At 40.4% G+C, this 20102-nt stretch overlaps 3 protein-coding genes across 3 annotated transcripts; all 3 read left to right on the top strand.

The window, feature by feature from the left end:
• The first annotated feature begins 1201 nt into the window (after positions 1-1201).
• On the top strand, positions 1202-10236 carry LOC131969935 (extracellular calcium-sensing receptor-like). Its single transcript, XM_059331165.1, has 12 exons — positions 1202-1393; positions 2169-2340; positions 3094-3209; positions 4069-4193; positions 4295-4589; positions 4740-4826; positions 5072-5341; positions 5889-6095; positions 6226-6495; positions 8801-8978; positions 9122-9244; positions 9323-10236. Exons 1-12 carry the CDS (start codon positions 1202-1204, stop codon positions 10234-10236), a joined length of 2949 nt encoding a protein of 982 aa, XP_059187148.1.
• Positions 10237-10833: 597 nt separating this feature from the next.
• On the top strand, positions 10834-14965 carry LOC131969936 (extracellular calcium-sensing receptor-like). The gene is made up of 9 exons (XM_059331166.1): positions 10834-11072; positions 11272-11566; positions 11717-11803; positions 12022-12291; positions 12615-12806; positions 12973-13248; positions 13527-13754; positions 13848-13971; positions 14052-14965. The coding sequence occupies exons 1-9, from the start codon at positions 10834-10836 to the stop codon at positions 14963-14965; spliced, it is 2625 nt and encodes an 874-aa protein (XP_059187149.1).
• Positions 14966-15984: 1019 nt separating this feature from the next.
• On the top strand, positions 15985-19859 carry LOC131969937 (extracellular calcium-sensing receptor-like). Its single transcript, XM_059331167.1, has 9 exons — positions 15985-16127; positions 16292-16586; positions 16741-16827; positions 17090-17359; positions 17510-17716; positions 17811-18086; positions 18417-18644; positions 18733-18856; positions 18937-19859. The coding sequence occupies exons 1-9, from the start codon at positions 16018-16020 to the stop codon at positions 19857-19859; spliced, it is 2520 nt and encodes an 839-aa protein (XP_059187150.1). The 5' UTR covers positions 15985-16017.
• Positions 19860-20102: the final 243 nt, after the last annotated feature.

The following is a 20102-nucleotide window of genomic DNA, read 5'->3' on the forward strand; positions in this document are numbered from 1 at the left end:
CCCTGGCGCCGCTTGTACAATAACACTGGCAATAAATTACACTGTACCCATCATTTTGAACAACATGAACACTTAACAGCTCGAAGTACATTCAAACATATAACACAGATGAACACTCTTCCTTACTCCCTGGAATTATTCAGTTTCACAACCTCTGTATGACTTATTGTGCCACAGAAGCAATAAAGATTTTTTTGTATCAATCAATTTCATATATTATTGTCCTTTTTGCCTTCATCCTGATTTTTAAATATTTGAGACTTTCAAAGACTTGCCTCAATTTCCACCTGACAAAAAGCCATTACTCACTGAGGCACTTATTTTGGTTTGATTCATTTTACTGGCAACTAAAGCTTTTGTTTTTGGCATGATTACTTTCCCACAGAACATTAAAATTACACCATGAAAAATGCAAAAGTTTTTCCAAACAGAACAAGTTCTATTTTTCTGTGCTTTCAAATAAAGAAATCAACCAATGACATTGTGCAGGAGGGACGTCATATCAAACTGTATGGCTTGCCCCTTAGCCTGTTCCCTGATGGGTGTTTTTAAATATTAAACAATGACGTAAAGCATGCAAAGGGGATGCCATAGCCCTGCATATAAAATTAAGTGTTGTTGTATGAATAATAGTAACTGGTGTGAAGCGAGGAGGGCAGTCATGGGAGCTTTGCTCTTGTGTTTGTGCTTTACCTTGTTCTTTATTTTTTCTTCCTCTACACCCTCATCTTGTAAATCATGGAGAAAGTTTCATCAAAATGAAATTCACAAGCCTGGTGATGTGGTTCTTGGTGGGCTATTTAAAATCCATTACACATCCGTTTTCCCTGAGTGGACGTTTACTTCAGAGCCACAACAGCCCACTTGCAAAGGGTAAGCTTCACACACACACAGGAGACAGCATGTGACACTGTCTGCTCTGAGTATTCACCGTAAGCGGTAGATAATATAAATAAGTATTAAGGAACAGCTGTAAAAAGTATATTATTAAATGTGTATTGTGGCATTAAAATAGGTTTAGAGATTTTGTACATATCTCCCCAAAAATTCACAAAGCTATATATATATTATGGTTCATAGAGACATTTTTGTGTGTTAGCTTTGACACTCTAGGGTTCAGGCAGGCCATGACATTACATTACATTACATTACATGTCATTTGGCAGACGCTTTTGTCCAAAGCGACTTACAATAAGTGACCATGGCCTTTGCTATTGATGAGATCAACAACAGCTCCAATCTGCTTCCTAATATCACTCTGGGATACAGTCTTTTGGACAACTGTGGTGCACTTGTTGTTGGATTGAGTGGTGCATTATCATTGGCCAGTGGTCGAGAGGAGCAGTTTCTGCTTCAGGAGAACTGTTCTGGGACCCCTCCAATCCTCGGGATTGTGGGTGATACCTATTCAACAAATACTATTGCCATCTCCACTGTGCTTGGTTTATACAATATGCCCATTGTAAGTTTCCCATCTTCTTTTTTTTTTAAAATGTTGTGTACCGTGTTTGTTTTAATTTCATATTTAAAGTGATAAACTGATGGAATATGAAAATAATGTAGACTGGGTCAGAGATAAATAACTTAGGTAACTTGAATGTATACCGAATGTTTCTGAACAGGTGAGTTATTATGCCACATGTTCCTGCCTGAGTGATCGGCAACGGTTTCCATCCTTCTTTAGAACAATCCCAAGTGATGCTTTCCAGGTAAAACACTATTTCTGATTTGAGAACTGCAAACTAAGTTTGTTTAAGATGTAAAATGCAGCATGCATGTAAAAATTGTCCGCAATGAAACAAGCCTTTTCTTTTCTCTTAATTTCATAAATTAACTGTGATACAATTGTGAAACATATGCAAATGTGTAAGTTATATTCATTAAAATAAATGAAGTTAGTTAGGGCCCGAGCAGGCAACGACTTGCGAGGTCCCTATTGTATTTCGAATGATTCTTTATTATTATTTTTATTTTTATTATTCTCGTGCCCAAATGATCGCATTTTTCACTGCCTGAAAATACCCCAAAACTCATGAAACTTTAAATATAAGTCACACATGGTGAAAAATTTTATAATCTATTGTCATCCTGAATTTCCACCACTAGTTTTATATGTAATTTTAGTTTAGTCTGTGAACTCATCCCTTTGCACCAATATATCCTCTCAGGTGCGTGCCATGATTCAGATTCTGAAACACTTTGGCTGGACTTGGGTGGGTCTTCTGGTCAGTGATGATGACTATGGACTCCATGTTGCCCGATCCTTTCAGTCTGACCTGGCTCAGTCTGGTGGAGGTTGTCTGGCCTACCTAGAGGTTTTGCCCTGGGACAGTGACTCAAGTGAACTCAGGAGGATTGTACATTTGATAAAGACATCAACAGCTCGTGTGGTCATGGCATTTGCACTTCAGTTCCACATGATTAATCTAATGAAAGAGGTAAGAGTGAAAATATAATACAATGTAGAAAATCCATAATTATTAAAAACATAATAATAATGATTTGGATTGTTTATTTTAAATTCACTGACCAAATTCACATCAGTTGTCACTCGTTTGAACGAAACATGAAAGCTAATTGTGAGCTTCAGATTTGAATTTTGAGAAAGCTAAACCAAGCATTATGCATGAAGTAATGTGAAGTGAAGTTTCCTCCTCTTGGGGTCACTTAAACTATGTTTCCTGTGTTCACTGCTGTTTATCGGCCGTCCCAGACTGTGGACATGTCAACTGAGACATGCAGCATTTGGGATCAGCTTTGTGCTTTCTGTCTCATGTATTCTGGTGAAAACCATGGTGGTTCTGGCTGTGTTTAAGGCCTCCAAACCAGGAGGTGGAGCCAGTCTGAAGTGGTTTGGTGCTGTGCAGCAGAGAGGAACAGTTCTGGTTCTTACTTCTATTCAGGCAGCAATCTGCACTGCTTGGCTTGTCTCTGCTTCACCAGCTCCTCATAAAAATACTCAATACTACAATGACAAGATAGTTTATGAATGTGTAGTCGGGTCCACAGTTGGTTTTGCAGTATTACTTGGCTATATTGGCTTATTGGCTATCCTCAGCTTCCTGTTAGCATTTCTGGCAAGGAATCTTCCAGACAACTTCAATGAGGCCAAACTCATCACTTTCAGCATGCTGATCTTCTGTGCTGTGTGGGTGGCCTTTGTTCCTGCTTATGTCAACTCTCCAGGCAAATATGCAGATGCAGTGGAGGTATTTGCAATCTTGGCCTCCAGTTTTGGTCTCCTGGTGGCTCTGTTTGGACCCAAATGTTACATAATTCTTCTGAGACCAGAGAGGAACACAAAGAAAGCAATCATGGGGCGGGGAACCACAAAGTTATGAAAGTTGCAGTGAAAGTAAAATGATCAACTAGTCTGAAACAGTTTGTACTTTTCATTCACTCACTAGAGATCTGCACCGAAATGGCAAATATTTAAACAAGTTAGCTATTTTGCTTTAAGAATATAGTAAGATGAAACTGGAAGTAATAAATATTTTGTTTTGCTTCAAACACGTTCTTTATTATTGTCCTTTTTGTCTTCAGCCTGATTTTTAAATATTTGAGACTTTTAAAGACTTGCCCCAATTTCCACCTGACAAAAAGCCATTACTCACTGGGGCACTTACTTAGGTTTTGATTCATTTTCATGTCAACTAAAGCTTTTGTTTTTGCCATGATTACTTTCCCACAGAACATAAACATTTCACAGTAAAAAATGCTATAATTTTTTGTTTTTTTTAAACAGAACAAGTTCTATTTTTCTGTGCTTTCAAATAAAGAAATCAACCAATAACATTTTGCAGGAGGGACGTCATATCACACTGTATGGTTATGGCCTTCCCCTTAGCCTGTGCCCTGATGGGTGTTGTTAAATATTAAACAATGACGTAAAGCATGCAAAGGGGATGCCATAGCCCTGCATATAAAATTAAGTGTTGTTGTATGAATAATAGTAACTGGTGTGAGGCGAGGAGGGCAGTCATGGGAGCTTTGCTCTTGTGTTTGTGCTTTACCTTGTCATTTATTTTTTCTTCCTCTACACCCTCATCTTGTAAATTACGGAGAAAGTTTCATCTAAATGAAATTCACAAGCCTGGTGATATGATTCTGGGTGGGCTGTTTGAAATACATTACACATCAGTTTTCCCAAAGTGGACGTTTACTTCGGAGCCAGAACAGCCTACTTGCAAAGGGTAAGCTTCACACGTACATGCAGCAGATAGCATAATGACAGTGAGACATCAACAGAGATAAACATATTTTTCATATTTGATAAATACATTGTGTGTATTAGTTTTGATACTCTAGGGTTCAGGCAGGCCATGACCATGGCCTTTGCTATTGATGAGATCAACAACAGCTCCAATCTGCTTCCTAATATCACTCTGGGATACACTCTGTATGACAACTGTGGTGCACTTGTTGTTGGATTGAGTGGTGCATTATCAATGGCAAGTGGTCGAGAGGAGCAGTTTCTGCTTCAGCAGAACTGTTTAGGGACCCCTCCAGTTGTGGGCATTGTGGGTGATTCATTCTCAACAAATTCTATTGCCATCTCCAATGTGCTGGGTCAATACAAAGTGCCCATCGTAAGTTTTCCATCTTCTTTATTTTTAATGGGTGTGTGCTGTGTTTGTTTCCATGTCAAATTTAAAAGTCATACATTTTTGGTATATGAAAATTTGTATACTGGGTCAAAACTTAGGTAACTTTAGTTCATACTGATTATTTCTGAACAGGTGAGTTATTTTTCCACATGTTCCTGCCTGAGTGATCGGCAACGGTTTCCATCCTTCTTTAGAACAATCCCAAGTGATGCTTTCCAGGTAAAACACTATTACTGATTTGAGAACTGCAAACTAAGTTTCTTCCAGAAAATATAACATGAATGTGAAAATTGTCCACAAAAAACAAGCCTTTCCTTTTCTCTTCATGACATTAATTAACTGTGATTCCTTTGTGAAACATATGCAAATATGGAAGTCATATTAGTTAAAATTAATTAAGTTACTTTTATTTTAATTTTAGTTTAGTCTGTGAACTCATCCCTTTGCACTAAATATCCTCTCAGGTGCGTGCCATGATTCAGATTCTTAAACATTTTGGCTGGACTTGGGTGGGTCTTCTGGTCAGTGATGATGACTATGGACTCCATGTTGCCCGATCGTTTCAGTCTGACCTGGCTCAGTCTGGTGGAGGTTGTCTGGCCTACCTGGAGGTTTTGCCCTGGGACAGTGACTCAAGTGAACTCAGTAGGATTGTACATTTGATAAAGACATCAACAGCTCATGTGGTCATGGCGTTTGCACATGAGTTCAACATGATTTATCTCATGGAAGAGGTAAGAGTGAAAATGTAATGCAATGTAGAAAATCCATAATTGTTAAAACCATAACTTTAATGATTTTGATTGAATATTTCAAATTCACTGAGCAAGATCATATCAGTTATCACCTGTTTTAATGGAGCACAATTTCAGTTACAGTTGTATCCGATTTAGGTCAAACTGTTTCATGATGTTCGATAAAATTACCTGTGAAAGATTTAGCTCAACCAAAACATTGCTGGAAATAATTGAATAAATCTCAATCAAATGAGTCTCAATCAGGGTGAAGCCATGAACTTCTACCTAACAGCAAAACGTATGAACGTATGAAATTGATCAAGTTACAAAGGTTTTATATATATATATATATATATATATTTATATATATATATATATATATGTATATATATATATATATATATATATATATATATATATATATATATCAATAAGGAAAAAAAAGAATTTAAGGAAACTAGGTGTTGTAGACAAATCAATATTTGCTACAATACACAGTTTTTTTTAGTAACAGTCTGAAACATGTGTATCATTCAATGCACAGGTGGTGAGGCAGAATGTTACAGGCCTGCAGTGGATGGCCAGTGAAGCTTGGACATCAGCTGCTGTGCTGCAGACACCCCGCCTCATGCCGTACCTGGGTGGCACCCTGGGCATTGCCATCCGCAGAGGAGAAATGGCAGGACTTAGAGAATTCCTCTTGCAAATACGTCCTGACCAAAAGGAAAATGAGAGCTATGGAAATAACATTGTAAAAGTTCTATAAAGAGATGTTATTAAAAAAAATAGAATTTATATATATATATATATATATATATATATATATTATAAACAGTTAATCTAATGTTTGTTGAAAATGTCTTTTTTTAAATATATTTCAGGTAAGACAGTTTTGGGAATACATGTTTCAGTGTAAATTTGATCCAACGGGTCGGTTTGACGCTGGAGAAGCCCAATGCACTGGACAGGAAAATATTGAAAAAGTTAAGACTGAGATTTTAGATCTTTCTAACCTCAGGCCTGAATACAATATTTACAAGGCTGTGTATGCTCTGGCCTATGCACTTGATGACATGCTGCACTGTGTACCAGGAAGAGGGCCTTTCAGTGGGAACAGCTGCTCCACTCGACAAACAATAGAACCATGGCAGGTGTGAGTTTACATGACTGATTAATGATTTTATGACAATCAGACAAAACAACAGCCTATATTTCAATGTCTCAATATTCATCTATTTTCTTCCGTTTATTTGGGGCTGGGTCGTGGGGGCAGCAAACTAAGCAAGGCATTCCACACGTGCCTCTCCTGAGCAGTTTTCCAGCTCTTCCTGGGGGACCCGAGGCTTGCCCAGACCAAGGGATATATATAATCTCTCCAGCTTGATCTGGGTCTTCCCCGGGGCCTCTTACCAGTCAGATGTGTCCAGAACACCTCTAACGGGAGGCATCCTAATAAAATGCCCAAACCACCTCACTGGCTCCTTTCAATGTGCAGGAGCAGCAGCTCTACTGGTAGCTGTCTCTGGATGTCCGAGCTCCTCACCCTTTCTCTCAGACTGAGCCCAGCCACCCTACAGAGGAAACTAATTTTGCCAACTTGCATCCGTAATCTCATTCTTCCGGTCACTTCCCAAAGCTCATGACCATGAGGGTTAGAACATAGGTGGACTAGTAAATCGAGAGCTTTGCCTTTTGGTTTGACTCAGTCTTCACCACCACAGTCCAGGACAATGCCCCATCACTGCTGATGCCCCACCTAACTGCCTGTCCATCTCAAACTCAATTCTACCCTCACTTGTGAACAAGACCTTCAGATACTTGAACTCCTTTGCTTGACGCAGTTCCTCTGTCCCAAACCAGAGGGGGCAGACCACCGTTTGCCCTCTTGTAGCCCTGTCAGGGTAACAAGCTGGTGCACTGTTCTGCAACAAGGATGCAATCCACATTGCTTCTCCTGGATCCAAGGTTTGACAATAGGCCAAAGTATCTTTTCCAGCTCTCTCTCTCTCTCTCTCTCTCTCTCTCTGTCTCTCTCTCTCTCTCTCTCTCTCTCTCTCTCTCTCTCTCTCTCGGAAACTTTCCCAGGCAGTGTGATACCGAGATCATTCGAGCACACTCTCCAGTCCCCTTTTTTAGAAATGGGACTGGATCTTTGCCATTGATGAGTTTTTTGACTGCTAGAACTTCCTTAAGTCCAGCCAAAAGTCCTTCTCCATGGTTTCAACTAATTTTTCCCCTGCCCGAGTTTTTGTTTGGTGAACACTGCAGCTGCATCCTTACTAACCCACCAGTACCTGTCTGCTGCTTCCAGTGATGGAAACTTCCAGAGATGGAAGCAGCAAGCCTGAAACATGGCCCACTCAGGTTACATGTCCCAAACATCCTCTAAGATGTGGGAGAAATTATTCTGGAGGTGGGAGTTGAAGACCTTGAAGACAGGGACCACAGCAAGACCTCACCAAGTTCACCGTCATTACCCGTTTGGTTTTACAATGTCTGATGGGCTGCCTTACCCCCACCACCTGATCCAACTCACTACCAGGTGGTAATCAGTTGACACCTCTGCTCCTCTCTTCCCTCCTCTTCATCTGAGTGTCCAGGACATACGGCTGCAGATCTGATGATACAATCACAAAAACGATCATCAACATTTGGCCTTAAGCATTGAGGCACCCCTCTCGCTCCTCAGGGAAACACACATCTGCTCAGCATCTCTCACCCTGGGCATCTCCAGAAAAGGCAAGAGTCCAGCCCCTCTCTAGGAGTTTTGTTCAGGAGCCAATGCTATGCATGGAGGTGAGGACAACTATATGTAGTTGGTAACCATTCACTTCCCGCACCAGCCCGGGCCCCTTCTCTGCCAGCGATGAAACGTTTCATGTCCCCAGAGCCAGTTGTTGTAGCCAGGGGTCGGCACACCCAGGTACCTGCCTTTGCCTGTTGCCTGGCTCACATTGCATCCGACCCCTATGCCTAACCCTCCAGGTGGTGGGCCCACAGGGTGGCAGATCCACGTCATTGCTTTGGCCTGAGGCTGGCTGGATCCCATGGACATAGGCCTGGCCCCTAGACACTGACCAACATGCTCCCTTCCCGGGTATGGCACCAAGATAGGGATCTGGTTAACCTGTGCCATGCAAGGTGCAGAGATTTTCATTTCCCCACTTCAAAAGTCTTTGAATTGGTCTTAGTCCGGCTCCTCTCTGGGACCACTTTGCCTTGGGCGACCCTACCAGGAGCTATTGCCCCCAACATTACAGCTCCCAGGGTCACTCAGGCACACAAACCCCTCCACGAAATTGAGGTGCCGATTCTTGGAGAGCGTCTCAACAGTCAAGTCTACAAAGACAAAACTGTTATGATTTTTATTTTTCACATGATTTAAACAATGTGATAAACCTCTGTTCAGATAGTGTTTCACAATACTTGTCTGTTTTTTTTTGTTTGTTTTTGCAGGTTGTACATTATTTGCAAAACGTCAACTTTACCACATCATTTGGTGATCAAGTGTTGTTTGATGAGAATGGCGATGCCCTACCAATATATGATGTCATGAACTGGCTGTGGCTCCCTGATGGACGAACTAAAGTTCAGAATGTGGGTGAGGTTAAGAGGTCGGCCTTCAAAGGTGAAGAACTTACAATCAATGATGACAACATTTTCTGGAACTTTGAATCCAGAGAGGTTATTTCTGCTACTTCAGCTCCCCTTTGTAATTGAAATCTTGGCAGTGTATAAAAATGTATAATGACTTAATGATTTATTTCTCATTGTAGCCCCCCAGGTCAGTGTGCAGTGAGAGCTGTCCTCCAGGTACCCGAATGGCCAGGAAGAAGGGGCAACCTAAGTGCTGTTTTGACTGCATCACTTGTTCTGAGGGAAAGATCAGCAATAAGACTGGTTGGTATTCAGTTGTAAATATCGCGTTTTGGAGATATAATACGAATATGCCTCTTAACACCTTCCATGTTCTCATAGATTCCATGGAGTGCACCAGTTGTCCGGAGGACTTCTGGTCCAGCCCCCAGCGTGACCACTGTGTTCCTAAGAAAACTGAGTTCCTCTCCTACCATGAGCCTCTGGGTATCTGCTTGACCACAACCTCATTGTTGGGCACATTTATTTGTGCTGTTGTTCTGGTAATCTTTACTTATCACCGAAGTACACCCATGGTGCGTGCCAACAATTCAGAACTGAGTTTTTTGCTGTTGGTGTCACTTAAACTATGTTTCCTGTGTTCACTGCTGTTTATTGGCCGTCCTCGACTGTGGACATGTCAACTGAGACATGCAGCATTTGGGATCAGCTTTGTTCTTTGTGTCTCATGTATTCTGGTCAAAACCATGGTGGTTCTGGCTGTGTTCAAGGCCTCCAAACCAGGAGGTGGAGCCAGTCTGAAGTGGTTTGGTGCTGTGCAGCAGAGAGGAACAGTTTTAGCTCTCACCTGCATTCAGGCTGCAATCTGCACTGCTTGGCTTGTTTCTGCTTCACCAGCTCCTCATAAAAACACTCAATACCACAATGACAAGATAGTTTATGAATGTGTAGTTGGGTCCACAGTTGGTTTTGCAGTATTACTTGGCTATATTGGCTTACTGGCTATCCTCAGCTTCCTGTTAGCATTTCTGGCAAGGAATCTTCCCGACAACTTCAATGAGGCCAAACTCATCACTTTCAGTATGCTGATCTTCTGTGCTGTGTGGGTGGCCTTTGTTCCTGCTTATGTCAACTCTCCAGGCAAATATGCAGATGCAGTGGAGGTATTTGCCATCTTAGCCTCCAGTTTTGGTCTCTTGGTGGCTCTGTTCGGACCCAAATGTTACATAATCCTACTTAAACCAGAGAGGAACACAAAGAAAGCAATCATGGGCCGGGGAACCACAAAGTCATGAAAGTTGCAGCAACAATAAAATTATCATCTAATAGAAGCAGTTATTTTGCATCCATTCACTAGAGATCTGTACTGAAATGGCCAATATTTATCAAAAAAGTATTTATTTATTTTTTACTGTAACTGTAACTCTACTGTAATAAATTTAGATGACACTGGAAACAATAAAGACTTTTTTGTGTCAAACACCTTTGTCCTTTTTGTCTTCATCCTGTGTTCTAAGTATTTGACAGAATTTTAAAGCCTCAATTTCCACCTTTACACACTGGAGCTCTTTATTTGGTTTGATTAATTTTCATGTCAACTTGAACTGATTTTTTTCCATGAATACTTTAAATCAGCACCCAAATATTAAACAGTGAGAAATTATGTAATTTCTTATTGTATTTCTCTGGGTCTTCACACTGTGTATAAAACAATCAACCAATCACATTGTGCAGGAGGGACATCATGTCACGTCAAGTCGTACATTTATGTCTTGCACCCATAGTCTGTGCCCTGATGGGCGGTGTTAAAGATTAAACAATGACAACCTTCACATAAATAGAAGTAACCTTGTTTGAAGAATACAAACCATTGTGAACGGAGGACGGCAGCTATGGGTGCTTTGCTCTTGTATGTTTGCTTTACCTTGTTCTTGTTCTCTTTGTCCTCTCTTCCTTTATACTCTGTGTCTTCCTCCACTTCCTCATCTTGTAAATTACGAAGAAGGTTTCATCTTAATGAAATTCACAGGCCTGGTGATGTGGTCCTGGGTGGGCTGTTTGAGATCCACTATACCTCTGTCTTCCCTGAGTGGACATTTACCTCAGAGCCACAACAGCCCAGCTGCAATGGGTAAGTTTCACACACACAGGAGACAGCATGTGAAACTGTCTGCTCTGAGTATTCAAGTGGTGAATAATTTGATTGTTTTAGTGACACTTTTATCGTATTGAGATACAGCTGTAAAAGTATATCTTTAAACTGTGCATTATGGTGTTTACATAGGTTAGAGTTATACATGTATGGTTAATAGAGACATTTTGTGCGTCAGTTTTGACACTCTAGGGTTCAGGCATGCCATGACCATGGCCTTTGCTATTGATGAGATCAACAACAGCTCCAATCTGTTACAGAATATAACTCTTGGATACAACCTGCATGACAACTGTGGTGCACTTGTTGTTGGATTGAGTGGTGCATTATCAATGGCCAGTGGTCAAGAGGAGCAGTTTCTGCTTCAGGAGAACTGTTCAGGGGCCCCTCCAACCCTCGGAATTGTGGGTGATTCCTACTCAACATTTTCTATTGCCATGTCCACTGTGCTAGGTTTATACAAAATGCCCATTGTAAGTTTCCTATCTTCTATCATTTGTTGTATAATGATTTTGACTTGATGTCATCTTATAACTTGATGCATTGTTCTTTAAAAACATTTAGGCTCGGTACGACTTCCATGACCAAAGTAACTAGAGTTTATACTGTATGCTTCTTAACAGGTGAGTTATTTTTCCACATGTTCCTGCCTAACTGATCGGCAACGGTTTCCATCCTTTTTCAGGACAATCCCAAGTGATGCTTTCCAGGTGAAACACCATTACTGATTTGTGAACTGCAAACTAAGTCAGTTACAGGCAATAGACAGTGGCATTTTCATTTCTCTTCATGGGATTAAATAACTTTGATTCCTTTATAAAACGTGTACATTTTTAAGTCATATAAGTAACATTTAATTAAGTTAGTTTTATATGTAATTTAAGTTGAGTCTGTGCACTCATCCCTTTGCACCAATTTATCCTCTCAGGTGCGTGCCATGATTCAGATTCTGAAACACTTTGGCTGGACTTGGGTCGGTCTTCTGGTCAGTGATGATGACTATGGACTCCATGTTGCCCGATCCTTTCAGTCTGACCTGGCTCAGTCTGGTGGAGGTTGTCTGGCCTACCTGGAGGTTTTGCCCTGGGACAGTGACTCAAGTGAACTCAGGAGGATTGTACATTTGATAAAGACATCAACAGCTCGTGTGGTCATGGCGTTTGCACATGAGTTCCACATGATTAATCTAATGGAAGAGGTAAGAGTGAAAATATAATACAATTTAGAAAATCCACAATTATTGAAAACATAACATTACTGATTTTGATTGTATATTTGAAATTCAGTGACCAAAATCATATAAGTTATCACCTGTTTCAATCAAACACAATTTTCTGTTGGTGGCAATATAGAAATGTGTGTGTGTGTGTGTGTGTGTGTGTGTGTGTGTGTGTGTGTGTGTGTGTGCATGCGTGATAAAACCAAATAAATGAATGTTGTAGGACAATCAATATTTGCTGAAAGAAAATACTGTGCTTTGAGTAACAGTCTGAAATGTGTTTTATAATATGCAATACTCAGGTGGTGAGGCAGAATGTTACAGGCCTGCAGTGGATGGCCAGTGAAGCTTGGACAGCAGTTGCTGTGCTGCAGACACCCCGCCTCATGCCGTACCTGGGTGGCACCCTGGGCATTGCCATCCGTCGAGGAGAAATACCAGGACTCAGGGAATTCCTGTTGAAAATACGTCCTGACAGTTATGGAAATAACATGGTAAGAGTTTGATTAAGAGATGTTGTTATTCTATCTAAAATGAAAAAAATAAAATAATAATAATAAAAATAATAATAAAACCAATAGAATGAATAACTATTATTGTAGTATGTTAATAATACCATATGGTAATTCGTGTTCAGAATTTTTTTTCAATGTATTGCAGGTGAGACAGTTTTGGGAATACACGTTTCAGTGTAGATTTGCACCACCTCCAGCAGGTTGGTTTGAAGTTGCAGAAGCACAATGCACTGGACTGGAAAATATTGAAAATATGGAGACTGAGTTTTTAGATCTTTCTAACCTCAGGCCTGAGTACAATATTTATAAGGCTGTGTATGCTCTGGCCTATGCACTTGATGACATGCTGAACTGTGTGCCAGGGAGAGGGCCTTTCAGCGGGAACAGCTGCGCCACTCGACAAACAATAGAACCATGGCAGGTGTGATATCAGTTTACACTCCACCTGTTTACAGTCTGAAAAAAAGCTTTTATACCGTGAGGTACCTCCTCAATGTACTTTTTATAAATATAGAATATTAAAGCACCATAATGCATTATAGTGGCACATTATGAAAATGAACAGTTTGGTTATTTTATTCCTTCAAAATGCATTACTCTTTTTATTTTGTGGCAGTAAACATGCTATTAAACCATTGTGATAAACTTCTGTTCGGATTGACTGGATCACACTATGTGTCTGTTTTGTTGTTTTTGCAGGTTGTACATTATTTGCAAAAGGTAAACTTCACCACCTCATTTGGTGATCAAGTGTCATTTGATGAGAATGGTGATGCCTTACCAATATACGACGTCATGAATTGGCTGTGGCTGCCTGATGGACAAACAAAAGTTCAGAATGTGGGTGAGGTTAAGAGGTCGGCCTTTAAAGGTGAAGAACTCACACTTGATGAAGAAAACATTTTCTGGAACTTTGAATCCAGAAAGGTAATTCATGTTATTCCGGCTCCCCTTTTTTTGTACTGTAAATCTTAGCACTGTGTAAAAATAAAGAACCACATATTTATTTTCTTCCTACAGCCCCCCCGGTCAGTGTGCAGTGAGAGCTGTCCTCCAGGTACCCGCATGGCCAGAAAGAAAGGGCAACCTGAGTGCTGCTTTGACTGCATCCCTTGTTCTGAGGGAAAGATCAGCAATAACACTAGTTGGTATTTAGTTGTAAATATTGCACTTTGGAGATAAAAGCATGAATTTCAACACTTATATTTAACCCTATTTTCATAGACTCCATGGAGTGCACCAGTTGTCCAGAGGACTTCTGGTCCAGCCCCCAGCGTGACCACTGTGTTCCTAAGAAAACTGAGTTCCTCTCCTACCATGAGCCTCTGGGTATCTGCTTGACAACCACCTCATTGTTGGGCACATTTGTCTGTGTTATTGTCCTGGGAATCTTCACTCGTCATCGCAGCACACCCATGGTACGTGCCAACAATTCAGAACTGAGTTTCCTGCTCTTGGGGTCTCTTAAACTATGTTTCCTGTGTTCACTGCTGTTTATCGGACGTCCCAGACTGTGGACATGCCAACTGAGACATGCAGCATTTGGGATCAGCTTTGTGCTTTCTGTCTCATCTATTTTGGTAAAAACCATGGTGGTTCTGGCTGTCTTCAAGGCCTCCAAACCAGGAGGTGGAGCCAGTCTGAAGTGGTTTGGTGCTGTGCAGCAGAGAGGAACAGTTCTGGTTCTTACTTCTATTCAGGCAGCAATCTGCACTGCTTGGCTTGTCTCTGCTTCACCAGCTCCTCATAAAAACACTCAATACCACAATGACAAGATAGTTTATGAATGTGTAGTTGGGTCAACAGTTGGTTTTGCAGTACTACTTGGCTATATTGGCTTACTGGCTATCCTCAGCTTCCTGTTAGCATTCCTTGCAAGGAATCTTCCAGACAACTTCAATGAGGCCAAACTCATCACTTTCAGCATGCTGATCTTCTGTGCTGTGTGGGTGGCCTTTGTTCCTGCTTATGTCAACTCTCCAGGCAAATATGCAGATGCAGTGGAGGTATTTGCCATCTTAGCCTCCAGTTTTGGTCTCTTGGTGGCTCTGTTCGGACCTAAATGTTACATAATTCTACTTAGACCAGAGAGGAACACAAAGAAAGCAATCATGGGTCGTGGAACCACAAAGTCATGAAAGAAGCAGTGAAAGTAAAATGATCAACTTATCTAAAACAGTATGTATTTTTGGTTAATTTGCATGTCAACTGGAACTTTTGTTTTTGGCATCACAGAAAACACACATTATATGCAGTGAAAAATATGTTCCATCTGCTGGTATGTAGAGAACATTGGTATCAACCCATTCAATGGTCGCTTACTGAAACCAAAGTGATTATGTTTTGATTAAATGCTGCGGATTCCTTATGACTGCATCACATATTCACTTCTCTAAGGTCAGGGCAAGAAATGTTACGGTTAGACGTTATAAAACACAGTTTAAAAAGTAAAATAAATGCACATAAATTCCGAAGTTAATGTGTTACAAGGACTACGCAGGCACCAGAAGGAAAAAACAGTTACGCAGGTCACATAAAGTGACGTGTCGTAACGTGACGCACAGTGAATTTTGAAGTTTTACATGTCTTTAAAGAGGTGGATACTAACAGGTGGCTACATGAGACTGCAGTGGACGACATTAAACATCATCACGCCAGACACGGACAGCAACTCTCTTACTAGTCCACCTTACAGCCTGTAGTCTGTACTTTAAGTCTTATTGCTGAAATGTGCTATATAAATAAACTTGCCTTGCCTTACATTACATTACAATACCTATATTCTCATTTACAACAATTATCAGCCATAGGACAGAATAAAAAAAACATAAAAGTCTGAAGCACTTATTATTATTATAAGATGTGATTTATATACATTTTAGAATATTTTATTAATAATATATATATCTTTTAAGTTGATATGTGTATGTGTATCATGTCTTGCCCCCTTAGCCTGTGCCCTAAGGATTAAACAATGACGTTCAGGATGCAAAGGGAATTACGTAGCTCTTCATATAAAGTTAAGTAACAGAAGGCTAGAAACAGGTGTGAAAAGAGGAGGGCAGTTATGGGAGCTTTTCTTGACACATATTCGCACTTGTGTTTTTGCTTTACCTTGTTATTTTTTTGCTCTGTGTCCTCCTCTACTCCCTCATCTTGTAAATTACTGAGAAAGTTTCATCTTAATGAAATGTACAGCCATGGTGATGTGGTTCTGGGTGGGCTGTTTGAGGTCCACTATACCTCTGTATTCCCTGAGCGAACATTTACCTCAGAGCCACAACAGCCCAGCTGCAAAGGGTAAGTTTCACACACACACACACACATGCACCAGACAGCATGGATCTGTGCACATTACAGTCTCTGATGGTACTCTCTACTTATTGTAAGTGATGCATTATATAACAAATACAAGTTAATAATATATTAAGATAAAATTGTAAAAAGACATTTTTGTGTGTTAGCTTTGACATTTTAGGGTTCAGGCAGGCCATGACCATGGTCTTTGCTATTGATGAGATCAACAACAGCTCCAATCTGCTTCCTAATATCACTCTGGGATACAGTCTTTTTGACAACTGTGGTGCACTTGTTGTTGGATTGAGTGGTGCATTATCAATGGCCAGTGGTCGAGAGGAGCAATTTCTGCTTCAGGAGAACTGTTCAGGGACTCCTCCAATCCTCGGGATTGTGGGTGACCACTATTCAACGTTTTCTATTGCCATGTCCAATGTGCTAGGTTTATACAAAATGCCCATTGTAAGTCTCCCATCGTCCATTGTTTGTACTGTCTTATTTTTATATTCCGTATTTGAAATCATATCATTCTTGAGAGTGACAGATTGTTGAAATGTCATATTACTGATTTGCATGAGAGGGATAACTTTAGTATATACTATATGTTTCTTAACAGGTGAGTTATTTTTCCACATGTTCCTGTCTGAGTGATCGGCAGCGGTTTCCATCCTTCTTTAGAACAATCCCAAGTGATGCTTTCCAGGTAAAACCCCATAAGCAAAAAATTAAGAACTGCAAAACTGTGTTTGACAGGGTAAACAGTAAGATTGTTCGAAATGTACCCACTGAAACAAACAATTTCTTAATTCTTAACGTGATAAATTAACTGTGATTCCATTGTGAAATGTATCTAGTTAATAGAATATATGTTAGTAAATGCAAAAAACAAAGTTAGTTATATATTATCTCTTAAAACAATACAGCGGACTGTGCACTCATCCCTTTGCACCAATTTATCCTCTCAGGTGCGTGCCATGATTCAGATTCTGAAACACTTTGGCTGGACTTGGGTCGGTCTTCTGGTCAGTGATGATGACTATGGACTCCATGTTGCCCGATCCTTTCAGTCTGACCTGGCTCAGTCTGGTGGAGGTTGTCTGGCCTACCTGGAGGTTTTGCCCTGGGACAGTGACTCAAGTGAACTCAGGAGGATTGTACATTTGATAAAGACATCAACAGCTCATGTTGTCATGGTGTTTGCACATGAGTTCCACATGATTCATTTAATGGAAGAGGTTCAAATCAGCTTTAATATTTTCATATGTTTAATGTATGTTTATATATATTCAACATCTGTGCTTGTATATTCCTACATTGCTGTAGAGTGTATGAATATATATGGGATTTAAAAAAAAAAAAGTATCATATATAATTTCTAAATACAGGTAGTGAGGCAGAATGTGACAGGCCGGCAGTGGATGGCAAGTGAAGCTTGGACAACAACGACTGTGCTCCACACACCCCACCTCATGCCCTATTTGAGAGGCACTCTGGGCATTGCCATCCGTCGAGGGGAAATACCAGGGCTCTGGGACTTCCTCCTACGAATACACCCTGACCAAAAGCATGACAATATCTATGAAATTAGCATGGCAAGAGTTTAATTTCACAAATTGATAGAACATTACAAGAAACTAATATATTTGCATTGAATTGTTTTTTTAATAATTTTTTTATACATTTCAGGTGAGACAGTTTTGGGAATACACATTTAAGTGTAGATTTGCACCACCTCCAGCAGGTTGGCTTGAAGCTGGGGGAACACTATGCACTGGACAGGAGGATATTAAAAACGTGGAGACTGAGTTTTTAGATCTTTCTAACCTCAGGCCTGAGTACAATGTGTACAAGGCTGTGTATGCTCTGGCCTATGCACTTGATGACATGCTGCACTGTGTACCAGGCAGTGGACCTTTCAGTGGGAACAGCTGCGCCAATCGACAAACAATGGAACCATGGCAGGTGTGATATCAGTTTACACTCACACCTAATTAACCTTGAGAAACAGCTGCTACACCTGAAGTACTTTCTGAATGTGTTTTTGTAAATATCAAATGAAAAAAGTACTGTGTAACAATTACAAAACTAAGCTGGGTAACTTTATTATTATCTTTTAAAAGTACATACTTAATAAAAGACAAAAGAGAAAACATTTATCCATTTGTTTTTCTATGGCGATGAGTTAATAATGCCCTGAAACAAGTTAAAAATAAAACAGCCTGAATTTCAGAAATAGATAGAATTTAGAAATAATGCACAGAAGGATGAACTGTAAATTGTTTTGTTTTGCAGCTTCTGTATTATTTGCAAAAGGTAAACTTCACCACACCATTTGGTGATGAAGTGTCATTTGATGAGAATGGTGATGCTTTACCAATATATGATGTCATGAACTGGCTGTGGCTCCCTGATGGACGAACTAAACTTCAGAGTGTGGGTGAGGTTAAGAAGTCGGCCTTTAAAGGTGAAGAACTCACAATTAATGAAGACAAAATCTTCTGGAACTTTGAATCTAGAGAGGTTATTTGAGACAAGATCCCTTATTTGGACTGCAGATATTAGAAGTGTAGAATAATAGAGAATGACAGATTTCTTTGTCTTCCTACAGCCCCCCCGGTCAGTGTGCAGTGAGAGCTGTCCTCCAGGTACCCGCATGGCCAGAAAGAAAGGGCAACCTGAGTGCTGCTTTGACTGCATCCCTTGTTCTGAGGGAAAGATCAGCAATAAGACTGGTTGGTTTACAGTTTTAAACATTGTACTTTGGAGATATAATAAAAGCACATATATCTGAACACTTTCCTTATCTTCATAGAGTCCATGGAGTGCACCAGTTGTCCAGAGGACTTCTGGTCCAGCCCTCAGCGTGACCACTGTGTTCCTAAGAAAACTGAGTTCCTCTCCTACTATGAGCCTTTAGGAATCTTTTTAACAACAGCCTCATTGTTGGGTACATTTATCTGCGCTGTTGTTCTGGGAATCTTCACCTACCATCGCAGCACACCCATGGTACGCGCCAACAATTCAGAACTGAGTTTCCTGCTCTTGGTATCTCTTAAACTATGTTTCCTGTGTTCACTGCTGTTTATCGGCCGTCCCAGACTGTGGACATGCCAACTGAGACATGCAGCATTTGGGATCAGCTTTGTGCTTTCTGTCTCATGTATTCTGGTGAAAACCATGGTGGTTCTGGCTGTCTTCAAGGCCTCCAAACCAGGAGGAGGAGGCAGTCTGAAGTGGTTTGGTGCTGTGCAGCAGAGAGGAACAGTTCTGGTTCTTACTTGCATTCAGGCAGCAATCTGCACTGCTTGGCTTGTCTCTGCTTCACCGGCTCCTCATAAAAACACTCAATACTACAATGACAAGATAGTTTATGAATGTGTAGTCGGGTCCACAGTTGGTTTTGCAGTATTACTTGGCTATATTGGCTTTCTGGCTATCCTCAGCTTCCTGTTAGCATTTCTGGCAAGGAATCTTCCAGACAACTTCAATGAGGCCAAATTCATCACTTTCAGCATGCTGATCTTCTGTGCTGTGTGGGTGGCCTTTATTCCTGCTTATGTCAACTCTCCAGGAAAATATGCAGATGCAGTGGAGGTATTTGCCATCCTGGCTTCCAGTTTTGGTCTCTTGGTGGCTCTGTTTGGACCCAAATGTTACACAATCCTGCTGAGACCAGAGAGGAACACAAAGAAAGCAATCATGGGTCGGGGTCAAAGTTATAAAGCCAACACTTAAAGTAAATTCATCAATAAACTCTGTATTTTGCACACAAAAAACAACTGTCAGTTCAATAAAGAACTCTAAATGATTGTTGCCTTTACTTTTGCCTGATTTTTTTTACAGTCTTCTAGAATTTAAATTGATTAAATAATTTAAATAATCCTTACCCGATATTTCTATTACCCTTACATTTCACTTTTGATGTTTTGATTTCTCCTAAGAAACCAAGTGTCATGTTTGGATAATAATGTTTATCCC

This window comes from Centropristis striata, chromosome 4 (genome assembly GCF_030273125.1).
Source record: "Centropristis striata isolate RG_2023a ecotype Rhode Island chromosome 4, C.striata_1.0, whole genome shotgun sequence".
In the NCBI taxonomy this organism is placed as follows: Eukaryota; Metazoa; Chordata; class Actinopteri; order Perciformes; family Serranidae; genus Centropristis; species Centropristis striata.

Excerpts from the sequence above, each read along its gene's own strand:
- LOC131969935 (XM_059331165.1), top strand. The coding sequence starts at position 1,202 with ATGGCCTTTGCTATTGATGAGATCAACAACAGCTCCAATCTGCTTCCT. Across the intron at positions 4,590-4,739 it reads GTCAATACAAAGTGCCCATC|GTGAGTTATTTTTCCACATG; the intron begins GTAAGTTTTCCA and ends ATTTCTGAACAG. Across the intron at positions 8,979-9,121 it reads GTCGGCCTTCAAAGGTGAAG|CCCCCAGGTCAGTGTGCAGT; the intron begins AACTTACAATCA and ends TCTCATTGTAGC.
- LOC131969936 (XM_059331166.1), top strand. The coding sequence starts at position 10,834 with ATGGGTGCTTTGCTCTTGTATGTTTGCTTTACCTTGTTCTTGTTCTCT. Across the intron at positions 11,804-12,021 it reads TCCCAAGTGATGCTTTCCAG|GTGCGTGCCATGATTCAGAT; the intron begins GTGAAACACCAT and ends TTATCCTCTCAG. Across the intron at positions 12,292-12,614 it reads TGATTAATCTAATGGAAGAG|GTGGTGAGGCAGAATGTTAC; the intron begins GTAAGAGTGAAA and ends TGCAATACTCAG.
- LOC131969937 (XM_059331167.1), top strand. The coding sequence starts at position 16,018 with ATGTACAGCCATGGTGATGTGGTTCTGGGTGGGCTGTTTGAGGTCCAC. Across the intron at positions 16,828-17,089 it reads TCCCAAGTGATGCTTTCCAG|GTGCGTGCCATGATTCAGAT; the intron begins GTAAAACCCCAT and ends TTATCCTCTCAG. Across the intron at positions 18,857-18,936 it reads AAAGATCAGCAATAAGACTG|AGTCCATGGAGTGCACCAGT; the intron begins GTTGGTTTACAG and ends TTATCTTCATAG.